Consider the following 12,740-nt stretch of genomic DNA (forward strand, 5'->3'; position numbering starts at 1 on the left):
GTGGAAACGATGAGTCGACGTTTCGGGCCGGAACCCTTTGTCAGGACTGAAGAAAGAAGGATGGGGAAGGATTTGATGCTGCCTGGCCTTCTGAGTTCCTCCAGCACTTTGTGTCTGCTGCATTGATCTGAAACATTGATTCTCGATTCTCGCTCTACTAATGCTGCCTGACCTGCTAAGTACAGTCATTGATTTCCTGCCTCAGTTCCCATATCTGGAGTATGAATATTATTTTGTTTTACCATTACGATTTAAAGAAATGCTGCCTTCTATGCTTGGCATTTAGTCATAAATGTAGAAACCAAAAACACTGCTAGGGGAATAGAGCCTGATTTCCCAGCTCAATGGCACCCAACTGTAATTGTAAAGTAAAAAGCCACAGATCTGTGGCTTTTTACTTTACAATTACAGTTTGTATCTTTTTCAGCTTTCATTTTTAATCTGGTTTAAATCTTAAGCACCCCACTAGCAAAACATTAAATGGGACCATGCTTAAATTGATCTGCATTTCACGGTTGTCGCATTGGCCTCACTGCTGCACTGACCCTGCTCAATTAGTAGACAAGTCAAAAACAAATGTTGTGACTACCTTATACTGCATTTACCATTGCCATTTCAGATTTTAACCAGCATATAGCAAATATTCTATGCAAAGATCTTGTCAGTTCTGTTGCTGTCATAAGTGGGCTTGCAAACTTCAGCTAGGCAAGTTCACTAGATCATACACACAAGAGATTCTGTTCTTGAGCAACATACATAAAGTGCTGGAGGAACTCAGCAAGTTGGGCAGCATCTATGGAGGGGAATAAACAGTCAATGTTTCGGGCTGAAGCCCTTCATCAGGACTAGCTGAGAGATTGATAAAAAAAAAGTTTATGTCATGGTCCAGTCTGAACAATGGCTGGCATCCAAGTTTCGATTGTCCAATTCCCAAAGTATGATTAGCTGCCACTGTCCCTTTAAGACTCACACTGCTCATTATTCCTTGCCACCTTCCTTCATGAAAACTCTACTCAAAGGCCTTGTGCTGAACACTCACTGAGTAAGGGGTCCATTTCTAGTAAACTGATGGTGATTTCGTGTTTGGATTTTATTTGTGTTGTCTTGTTCATTTCGAATCGAAGTTTATTCTAGACCTTATTCAGCACTTGGGTTCACCATTGTCCATTAACTCTCTAGCTACAAGTTTCCATATGTGAATTGAATTGAATTGACTTTATTATTTACATCCTTCTCATACATGAGTAAAAATCTTTACGCTATGTCTCCATCTAAATGTGCAATGTGCAATTTATAGTAGTTTGTAATAAATAGTATGCATAACAGGACAGTCAATAGAAATACAATTGTATCAGCAAATTCATGCAGTCTGACGGCCTGGTGGAAGAAGCTGTCCTGGAGTCTGTTGGTCCTGGCTTTTATGCCGTGGTACCATTTCCAGGATGGTAGCAGCTGGAACAGTTTGTGGTTGGGATCATTCCCAATGATCCTTCAAGCCCTTTTTACACACCTGTCTCTGTAAATGTCCTGAATAGTGAGAAGTTCACATCTACAGATGCGCTGGGCTGTCCACAGCACTCTCTGGAGAGCCCTGCGATTGAGGGAAGTACAGTTCCCATACCAGGCAGTGATGCAGCCTGTCAGGGTGATCTCAATTGTGCCCCTGTAGAAAGTCCTTAGGATTTGGGGACCTTTATCAAACTTCTTCAACCGTCTGATGTGAAAGAGGTGCTGTTATGATTTTTTCACTACACAGCCAGAATGTAAAGACCATGTGAGATCCTTGGTGATGTGTATGCCAAGAGCTGATCACCCTTTCAACCCCAGATCCATTGATGTCAATAGTTAGCCTGTCTCCATTCCTCCTGAAGTCCACAACCAGCTCCTTTGTTTTTGCAACATTGAGGGAGAGGTTCTTTTCTTGACACCACTGTGTCGGGGTGATGACTTCTTCCCTGTAGGCTGCCTCATTATCATTTGAGATTAGACCAATCAATATAGTATCGTCAGCAAATTTAATTAGCAATTGGAGTTGTGGGTGGCAACACAGTCATGGGTATACAGAGAGTAAAGGATGAGGCTTAGGACACAGCCCTGAGTGCACTTGTGTTGAGGGTCAGAGGGGCAGAGGTAAGGGAGCCCACTCTCACCACCTGCGGGCCATCTGACAGGAAGTCCAGGATCCAGCTGCACAAGGCAGGGTGAAGGCTGAGGTCTCTGAGCTTCTTATCAAGCCTGGAGGGAATTATGGTGTTGAATGCTGAGCTGTAGTCCACGAACAGCTTTCTCACATAAACATCCTTCTTCTCCAGATATGTAAGGATGGTCTATTGCATCATCCTTCAATCGGTTGTGTGAATTGTAGTGGATCCATTGTGGGTGGTAGCATGCTGCAGATATAGTCTTTGAGCAGCCTCTCAAAGCATTTGCTTCTGTGTAGCCTCTCAAATTTGTGGGTAATCTCACTACAATAGTTGTAAATAGATCTATTCAATTCATTGAAACCTTACAAAAATAAAAATCACAGGCTCGATAAAGGGAGAATGTTCTCTTTTGTTGAGGACCAGAACCAGAGGTTAATGTCCCAGAAGTAGAGAAGGACCATTTGGAATTGGGATGAGATGAAACTTTCCCACTCAAAGCGTGATAAACCTTTAGAATTCCCTCTTATGTAAAGTTGCTAAGGTTCAGTCATTGATTCATTTAAGACAAAGATTTCTGAATATTGAAAGAACCAAGACGTGGGGATAGTGCAGGAAAAAGGCATTAAATGAGAAGATTAATAATCTTTATTATGTTCTTACTTTGTTATTTACTTCTAAATACTGACTTTCCTTCACAATTTGGATCTCTGCAAAAAATGGAAATCATGAAGAGATTGTGTTGCAAATTAGAATGGGGATGGAATGATGTGGGAAGAGGACCACATAAGAGGAAGACTTCAAAATGTAAGCTAAGAGGGAAAGGGGAAGAAGATCCCACTCTGGAGACAGTCAGGGTGGGAATTTTACTGTCATTGCACAACTATGGCCTGGAATTGTCTTTGGAAACAATTAGGATCGTGGCAGTGGTAAGCTGTGGAGAAGATTTTGGGTGGGGTGGTCTCCTGTAGAGATGATCGGGGTTTGTGGTGAATATAGGCCTTGTAGAAGTATTCAGCCCCCAACAAGTATCGTGAAAAAAGCATATCCTTGAAGTATCACTTCCAATTTTCTGTAAAGTTATAGAGGAAGGTCTTGTGGTTGAATGGGACTAAAGTGGAACATTTTGGCTTCAACATTAAATGGTACGTGCCATGTAAATCTAACATTGCACATCATTCAGGTAATGCCATTCCTCCTGTAAAGTAAGGTGCAGATAGATTCATGCTATGAGATGACTTTCAGCAGCAGGGAGTGGAAATCTGGTCAGTATTTATGGAAAGATGAATACTGCTAAACACAGAGAAATCCTAGATAAGAACCTGCTAGCCTCTGCCAGAAAGCTTAAACAGGGGAGGAAGTTCATCTTTCAGCGGGACAACAACCCAAAGCACACTGCCAGAGCAACCATAGAGTGGCTTCAAATGAAGAGAATTGATGTCCCAGTCAGAGTCCTGGCCTTAACCCAATCGAACATCTCCAGCAAGACCTCAAGATTGTTATTCACCACCACACCCCAACTAATCTGGGACAGCTTGAGGAATTTTGAAAGGAAGAATGGGTAAATCTTGTTCAACCACAGTGTGCAAAGCTAACAGATACTTATCCAAGATGATTACTGGCTGTAATAGCTGCAAGAGATGGTTCAACTAAGTACTGAGAAAGGGGGGATGAATACTTTTGAACTGTAGGCATTTCAGCTTTTGAATTTTTAATTTTTCATGCTTTATAATTTCCTTAATTTTTGGGCTTACTGTGAGAAAAGGAGCATATGATTCAGAAATAAAAACTCTCAGTTAAATTGATCAAAATTCCTGGTTGTAATACTTATTTATGGGCACAAAGGGTTGGGGGCTGAATACTTTTACTAGGCACTATAAGCTTTGGAGATTCGAGGGTAAGTAGGTTGGGGAGCTAATCAAAAGAAGAGAATGGTGAAAGAGTTACATAACAGCTTAATATAGCTGAATATGATTTAATCTTCCAACATCATTGAAATGTTAACATCAAAATATGGACCAAGGTAACCATGCAACTCTGGCATATATTTATGACATTCCAATTTATGCAAGGTAGTAAATGTCAAGAACACCAGCAGGTGAAAATAGTTCAGGTAAACTAACATCTTTATTGCTTTAGAAACTGGCCACTGGCAAGAGATGTACAGCAAACTGAGATGTGTGTGAGCCATAAAGAGAACAAAATGCAATGTCAGAATAAATATACATCTCTTTTCTTCCTTATGTCCAACATTTAAAAAGAAACAAACTTCAAAGAGTCCGACAAATTGTAGCCACCTCAAACATTGTAAGTAGGTTTCCTCTGAAGAGTTAATTTTGCATAGACTGCTGAGATAAAACTAAAAGCAATCACTTTGAAGAAAACAGCAATTGTGATTTTAAACTAAATTTTATTTACAATAGAGAACTTCATTGACACATGCATTTTTACAAATTCAGAATGCAGATCAAGTCTAGATTCTTAAGGCTTCACTGAAAATTGGCAAGATTTCTCTTGCAGTAATTTAATGTACAGTATATTGAAACTTTAAAACACATTACAAGGGAACCCATAAAAAGAACCATAAAGAAATTAATCTCAATATCAAACACGTCTCACCTAGCCATCAAACGACCAATCTCCCTGATACAGGAACTTGCCATGTGCCAGACTACAATACAGCAGATAGTAAAAGGAAAACTTGCAAGGGCCATTTGATTGCTACATACGTTAAACAGTCCTCACTGGAAAGAGAAGTAGTGCACTAAAATGTGGTGAAAACCACAATATCCACATAGGTCAGTCAATATTACTGTACCACTGGCTTTATTGCACTCAGTATTTCCCCACTATCGACAAAAAATATAGGCAACATTAACTCTTCCCCATTTTGGCAATCAGTTCATCACAGATTTTTGTCAGTTCTTCTACTTCCTTATTCTGAAAAGAAATCAGAAATATATTGAATGTACATTTTCTAGGCTTAAGATGAGGCATAGATTTTAAAATTACCACATTGAATACACTGATATCTGGTCTTTTCACAGCCATTCACAAAAAATGTCTGTAGTTTTCCCTGAGAAAGTATGCAGCTCGAGCAGACCAAAAATTATTTACGATTTTGTAGACCACCTTAATTGGACTGCAGTAAGTGTTATATTTGTTCCATGATGATTGCTCCTTGGTGGAAAGTTATAAAGTACGAAGAGGTGTTAACTAAATTGAAAGAGCAAAACTCCCAAGCTAAAAATGCATCTACACATCCAACAACTCAATCTCAGTTCTCCGGTATTTCCTAAGACAAGATTCACTACTGGTACTTGGCCCTAAATGGTTGTCTGCTTTTGCCGTTAATACATCGTCCAGCTATGAATTTGTGCAGTGTAGGGGGAAATGAAGGCAGAAAGTTTTCCATTCATTTGCCTGAAATAACCAATGCATTTAGGTGAATGACACTTCAGTGCTAGTTGCTAACTCAAGTGCTTGTACTCCAATTTAAATTAGCAATAGTGATTCAAGTGGCACTAAAACTGGGATCATACCAAAGTCATTAGTTCTTTGCATTTCATATGAAAACCTAATCTTTATCAGTTGAGAATCTCTTGCAAGAGCAATTTAAAGGACCTGCCCAGAACTCAAACACGAGTTCCACAATGTGTGTATTTATTTAACTGGTGTTAAGAATTTATGACGCTGGGAGAAAATGAACTGATTGTCACCTAAGAGTATCCAAATACATTAACCTCCTACACAATGAAATAATTGCAAAGTGTTGCCCATTGATTTTAGTGAAAACCAAAAATAGCATACACTAGTAACACAAGTGCAGACAGTATACACACCTGAAAATAATAGCCAAGTAGGAATTAGTTATATATGACCTTCCAATTCAGAAACTACATTCAAAATAATGATTAGAAAATCAGTCTTAACCAATTTAAATGTTGAAAGGACATTCATTTCTAAAACACATTGAATTACCTTCTGTTCTAAAGTTCTCTCCAATGACTCCACTTTCATCTGTTCCTTCCGTAAGCTGGCTTGAAAAGCTGTCTGCTCCGATTTGGACTTGGCACGTACTTGAGCGATCTCAGCATTTGCTCTAAAATTCAATGGATGTTCAGTGAACGTGCATGTAGATATAAATTTAGATTGCCCATTATATTTATTATATGCACATTGGCTGCCAAGCCATAGCTTTGCATCACAGTGATATGATCAGCTACGTTATGCATATTTTTCATCCTTTATACTCTACCTATTCTACGTAAAGGGGCATAAGATGTAATCAGCACTGAGCTTCTATGCTTGCTGCAGACCATAAGTTCCCATTCACCTCATGTGGTTTCCCAGGCAGGAACTTACTGAGAAACTGCCTGGTACTACCCCTCCACCATCAAGCTCCTGAATAAAAGGGAATAATTACACTCACTTGCCCCATCATTGAAATGTTCCCACAGCCAATGATCTCAGTTTTAAGGTCTCTTTATTCCATTATCTCATGTTCTCATTATTTATTGCTATTTATTTATATTTGCATTTGTAGAGTTTGTTGTCTTCCGAACTCTAATCTTTCTTTGATCCTATTATCGTTACTATTCTATAGATTTGCTGAGTATGCCCACTGGAAATTGAATCTCAGGGTTGTAGATGGTGATATATATGTAGTTTGACAATAAAATTTACTATGAACTTTGAACAGCAGGGCTTGCATCGTAGTATGCAGATTTATAAGATGGAAAAAAGGTTATTTGTAGATGTGGGGACTTGTCAGGAGTAAAGAGTAGATGTCACACCAACTACAAGTTAAGCCAACTACAAATAGTTGAAAAATTATGAATGCTTCATGTAAAAACTATCTAGCATTATTTCAAGTGTCAAAACATGTAAATTTTTATATCAAAAGTTTAAAAAAATTCAAGACATTTAACAACACTTAAAGTAATTCTACAATCTGAAAATTCTAACAGTTTGTATTGTCCCTAGTAACATCTAGCCTCTAGAGATATCAATAAAAAACCTCCCTGAAAAATCATGTATTTCTCTGCAAAGTCATTGTCATGAATTATATTTATTGATTATATGTTCCCCATTGATTTCAATAATTGCTTCATGCCCCTTTATGAGCTATTAATTATTAACAGGAAGAAAGAATATTTACTTGTCAAGCTTCTCTTCTGCATGGATCTTGAGAGCATGGTACCGCTGTTCTTCTTTCTTCACACGGGCAAGGTACTCTTGGGCACATTTCTTCAATACTTCCTCATTCTGCCAAAAATAAGTAATTGCCCTGAAGATCAGAATAGATACACAAGAAAACGTGTTTCCTCAAAATAGTCTTTTAGGAAGGCCTTGAAGGGTAATTGCCTTCAGTACACGCTGCAGATTTAATTTTGTATATTGATCAAGATAACAAAATCTATATTTCAAAGCAGCACACACGTTTCGGGCCAAGACTCTTTTTCAGGACTTAAATGGAAGGGGGAAGACAACAGAATAAAAAGCTGGAGGAAGGGAAAAGAGGCAAGCTAGAAGGTGATATGGGAAGTCAAGTGTATAGGAAAGGTAAAGGGCTGGGGAAGAAGGAACCTATCATCTTCTAGCTAGCCTCCTTCCTCTTTCCTCACCTTTTTATTCTGGCATCTTCCCCCTTCCATTCAGTCCTGAAGAAGAACCTCAGCCTGATACATCAACTGTTTATTCACAGATTCTGCCTGACCTGCTGAGTTTGTCAAGCATGTTGTGTATGTTGCTTTGGATTTCCAGACTCTGCAGACTTTTCTTGTTTATAATCTGCATTTCAGTCTGACGTCACTGACAAAATTACAGTAAAATTTACAAACAGGATTTTGCACCAAACAAAGAAACAATGATCACTACCAACTCTAAAGAAATTTAAACGCAAAGATCCAGTAACAAATGTAACAAAGGTTTTCCATCCCTGTTCTGGCTGCATCATAAAGCAGTTTCAGAGAATCCCTGGTGTCCAGCAAGAATGCTTAGACAGCCAATTATACTGAGGAATTCTCACAACCAGCTGTGCATATGACTTATGCGTATGACAATAAACTTAACTTTATCTTTGAGTTTGATTTTTTAACATTTAAATAGTGCTAAATAAAGACTGGAATATACACTTGGCATTTATACAGGAACTGGAATATCATTAACTGGTGGGAGGAGAGAGAGCAGCGTGCCGCGCGTGCGCAGCCATCCGGTGAAAAATGATATCGTATCTGTTAGATAGGGGCCGTGGACAATTCTGATTTGATGGAGATAGACGTGAAAGCACAGAGGAACATCTGGAGAAATTTTTGAAACGCTAGTTCGCTGCTGTTGTTACTGCGCGATCGGGAACCTTCTGGAGGGAAGGCCTCAAAATCCCCAGCTTTGCCTGCTGTTGGCAACCGAGATTGAGGTCGAGTCGTTTGGACAAAGATGGCGCTCAGTACTCGATGTCAGAGAGCTGATCGGAGGCTGGAAGTTTTCGGATGACTCAGAGTCGGACTGTGGTTGAGCATGGCAGGGAGAGTTTTTCTCCCTTCTCCCGTCTGCGTGAGATGTGGGACATTTGAGAGACTTTGAACTTTTTACTGTGCTCATGGACTTCTTCATCAGGTTATGGTATTGTTGCACTGTTGTAACTATATGTTATAATTATGTGGTTTTGTTAGTTTTTTCAGTCTTGGTCTGTCCTGTGTTTTGTAATATCACACTGGAGGAATATTGTATCATTTCTTAATGCATGCATTACTAAATGACAATAAAAGAGGACTGTGTGTCTTCATAATCTAAAATGTGCTATTAATTTTGTAAACAAATTATTTTATTACCTTAAAATATTTTACATTCTGAAATATTTAAGCAAAGAAATATAATTAATCTTCACAACTAGAAATTTGCTAAATAGAGTTAGTTTTCTATTAAAGGGATGTCCATTGAGAAAAGAGATAAGAATGAATTTCTTTAACCAGAGGGTAGTAAATCTGTGGAATTTGCTGCCACAGGTAGCTGTGGATGCAAAGTCACTGGGTGCATTCAAGGCAGAGGTTGATAGGTTCTTGGTTAGTCTGGCATGAAAGGATATGGGAAAAAGGGAGGAGATTGGGGTTTAGAGGGAAGTGGATCAGCCATGATGAAATGGTGGAGCAGACTCGATGGGCCAAATGGCCTAATTCTGCTCCTATGTCTTATGGTCTAAAAAAATACTTTTTACTGCAGAGAAGAATGTACAACATATTCAGAATGCTTTTACAGTAAGAACATTTTGTAAATAGCTTAATTTTTTGCAAAATTATTCATTTCTTAAAATATGTTTGCAAAATACAATTCTCCATAGAAAAGAGAGGATATTATTACAACAGGTTTTGGATTTTGATGTTGATTCTTCAGTATTTGCTCTCAGTTCCACAGTATAATAATCCCAAACACTGACAGATTTCTGATAATAATTACTGCAAAATTGGTCCTATCTTTGGTTTTGTATCTAAGGTTATTTAATTACCAAAGTAAAAATGACAAGAAATGTAAACTTATGTGGTCAATACTCCAAGATGTTGTGCTTAGCTACAAGTGAAATATACTTGATCTTCATTGGACTTCCAGTTATTCACTGAATTCCTGCAGGCCTCTACACTGCAATTTCCTATTACCATTCTGTCAACAAGAACTATCAAGGACTCATTTTCTTGGAATTAATTATTTACTTATTTTTTTATTTGCGCAGTTTGACTTCCTTTTGCACATTGGTTGTTTGTCAGTCTCTGCTAATGTGTCATTTTTTCATTGATTCTATTGTATTTTTACTGTGAACACCTGAAAGAAAATGCAACCCAAGGTAGTAAGTATAGGGTGAGATATACATACTTTGATAATAAATTTCCTTGGAACTTTGATTTGAGCTTTGAACTTTACCAAAACAGCCACCTTCTGCAAGAATCTGGGATAGGTGTATATTGGGAAAGCAACTACTACCAGCTTTAGGCAACAATCCTTAGTGAAACATAGATTATTTAAATTAATGACAAATAATACACAGAAAACAAAATAAAGAAAGATATGTTTAAGAGGGACATATAAAGAAGTCAAAAAAAGTGTGCTGGAGGAATTATTTATTTATTTTATTTCCAGATACAGTGTGGAACACGTTCTTCTGGCCCAATGGCCACACAGCCCTGCAACCCACCTATTTAATCCTATTAATCCTAGCCTAATCACACGACAATTTATAATGGCCAACTAACCTACTAACCTGAGGAAGAAACTGTCACATCGGAGCTCCGATCTCCGGAACACTCCGAGCTATATTAGCGTTGTGCTATCCGATATGTTACCGTGGCGCCCCAATTACTAATTAAGGCTTACAATACTGTTGGTACTTCATTTACACCTGATTGAACAAACTCTGAACTCTTTTTTAATAGACACATGGTGAATAAAAGACTGCAGCACCTCACCCTTCATGTGTTTGAATGGCAAGTCCCTTTGATTGGGACAACTCAAATCCAACAGCAATTCCTAAAGTTTGTTTAATTCTGAATTCCACAAGTCAGTGTGCAGTCACACCTTCGAGACGTCAGTGTGCAGTCAACAAGGCATTGATATGCTTTGAAGAAATTACATAAACATTTTAAAAACAACACACCATGATGTCTACAAATTATGAATTCTATTGCATTGTACACAGAGCAACCTACACTGCCTGAGGTTTAGGCTAAATAGCAGGAGCCTCGGTATCCCAGTCTAAACTTAGCAGTTTAAAACTTAATAATTTAATATTTATTCTATTAGTTAATTTTCATTTCCAAAAATAATTCGGTGGATATGGATATCATCGCGGGCTACTGGTACACAGAGCTCCAACTCACAGTCAGCACTATATTGTAGAACTAATAAAGGGAAATAAGATTCAAATATTAACTTTTAAAAGTTCAAAAAATAAGTTCTGCAATGTCCTCCTCATTCTTATTTTAAATTACTAACTATAGTTCGTCTGCTGAAATTATTATAATTACCCTGTTAGGGGAACAATTGCTGTCCATATATAGTTTAAAATTCTATGTTTAGAAAAGATTAGAAAATAATTTTCTTAATGAACCCACCTTTCGGAACCCCTCTAACACCTCCTTCATTTTCTCGTATCGCCTGAAGAGGTCCGCCAGAGATTTCTCCACAGAGTTCAGGTCAGACAAGGCCTGGTCCTTTTCCAAGATTAACTGCTGTACAGTGTGATGGGAGATAGATTTTTCTCTGTGATCGTCATCTGCGGAAAACAAAACTCATATCATGCCATTTTACAGGACCCATATCTAAGCTACAGCTCAAAAAATATTTCGTAAAATAATTGTTAATGGAGAAACACACAGGCTTTGTCCTGATTATGAATTCCCTATCTATGTACAGCCGATATATATGAATGAACATTTGGGATACCAGTGGGATGGATGTGCCAGCCTTTGCATTTAAATATACTACCAGGAGGCCACATCTTAGACTTACAACTACTTGAGTTAAAGACAATTCGGAGGAAAGGGGCCTGTCACATCCTGGGACGGACCTGTACAGGAATTTTGTTTGTAATATGCTTTGGAAAATTTTAATATTGCAATCCATGAAACTCCAGTACTGGACATTCGAGTCAAAAACACAACAGTTTTCAGCAAAAGTTTCAAAAAACATTCTTTATATGTTATTACTTCTAATACAATATCAAATTTCTCAACAAACGACATTTACCAATATACTTAATATGCATTTGGTAATTATGGTAACCCCCAGAAAACTGATTAGGATAGAACACAAGGCAGTAATTTGCACTAAAAAAACAGCCACCAAAAGTAAATGTGTGCTTTCCTCATCTTAAGGAAGATTAAAATAAGGTAAGATAAGACAAAACTTTATTTATCCCAAAGGAAATTATTGTTGCAAAGTGCTCAGTCAGAAATATATGCTTTAAAATACAAAATGTAAGCACTGAGGTATGAAAAAGAATACAAAGTGTCCATTAAAAGGTAATAGTGCAATTAAGTCAACAAGTTTGAGAAAGGAAGAATGTTTCTAATCTAAAAGCTAATGTGCCTTTGAAATATACATACTCATTCTCTGGGTAATCAATTGCAGATGATGTTTGGGTAAATAACGGATGAACACACAGTGAGAAAGTTTATAGCAAAGGAAAATGCTTAATATATCCTGGCATAACTTTCAAAACCGTTTTCTGCCTATGATAGGCAGCAGATATACTTTCTTTGGCTCTTGCATACAGGCCAAAATTAAGAAAGAAAATGATACGGCTAATATGTTGTATGTCAAAGATTACCCTCTGTGGTTGGCAAATGTGGGCGAGTCTTTTAAAAGATAACAACACAAATCATCATGGTCAAAACTGGAACTGTTTCTGAAGTTGCACTTCCACATTGTATATCAAATGAAAGATACTCCAGTAATGTCTCACAGATTGCTCAATTCTGTTGATGAGGTCTCTCTCAGATAATGATATTGGTTGATATCTTGCCCTGAGCACACAATGGAAACTTAAACTTAATAGAAATTAGGCTAATAGAGGAAGTATAATCCATCTAATAAATCAGCAATAAAACA

At 37.8% G+C, this 12,740-nt stretch overlaps 1 protein-coding gene across 13 annotated transcripts in view; it reads right to left on the minus strand.

The window, feature by feature from the left end:
- Positions 1-4,260: 4,260 nt before the first annotated feature.
- Positions 4,261-12,740, minus strand: part of LOC134359048 (uncharacterized) — a 279,403-nt gene continuing 270,923 nt past the window's right edge. For all 13 annotated transcript variants that reach the window (XM_063071897.1, XM_063071898.1, XM_063071901.1 and 10 more), the window contains 4 exons: positions 11,243-11,403; positions 7,303-7,409; positions 6,123-6,243; positions 4,261-5,081 (listed from right to left, as the gene is read on the minus strand). In XM_063071897.1, coding sequence (XP_062927967.1) covers positions 5,016-5,081; positions 6,123-6,243; positions 7,303-7,409; positions 11,243-11,403 — 455 coding nt within the window. In that variant the 3' untranslated portion in view covers positions 4,261-5,015. The remainder of the gene's footprint in view (positions 5,082-6,122; positions 6,244-7,302; positions 7,410-11,242; positions 11,404-12,740) is intronic.

Source organism: Mobula hypostoma, chromosome 19, assembly GCF_963921235.1.
Source record: "Mobula hypostoma chromosome 19, sMobHyp1.1, whole genome shotgun sequence".
Taxonomy (NCBI): domain Eukaryota; kingdom Metazoa; phylum Chordata; class Chondrichthyes; order Myliobatiformes; family Myliobatidae; genus Mobula; species Mobula hypostoma.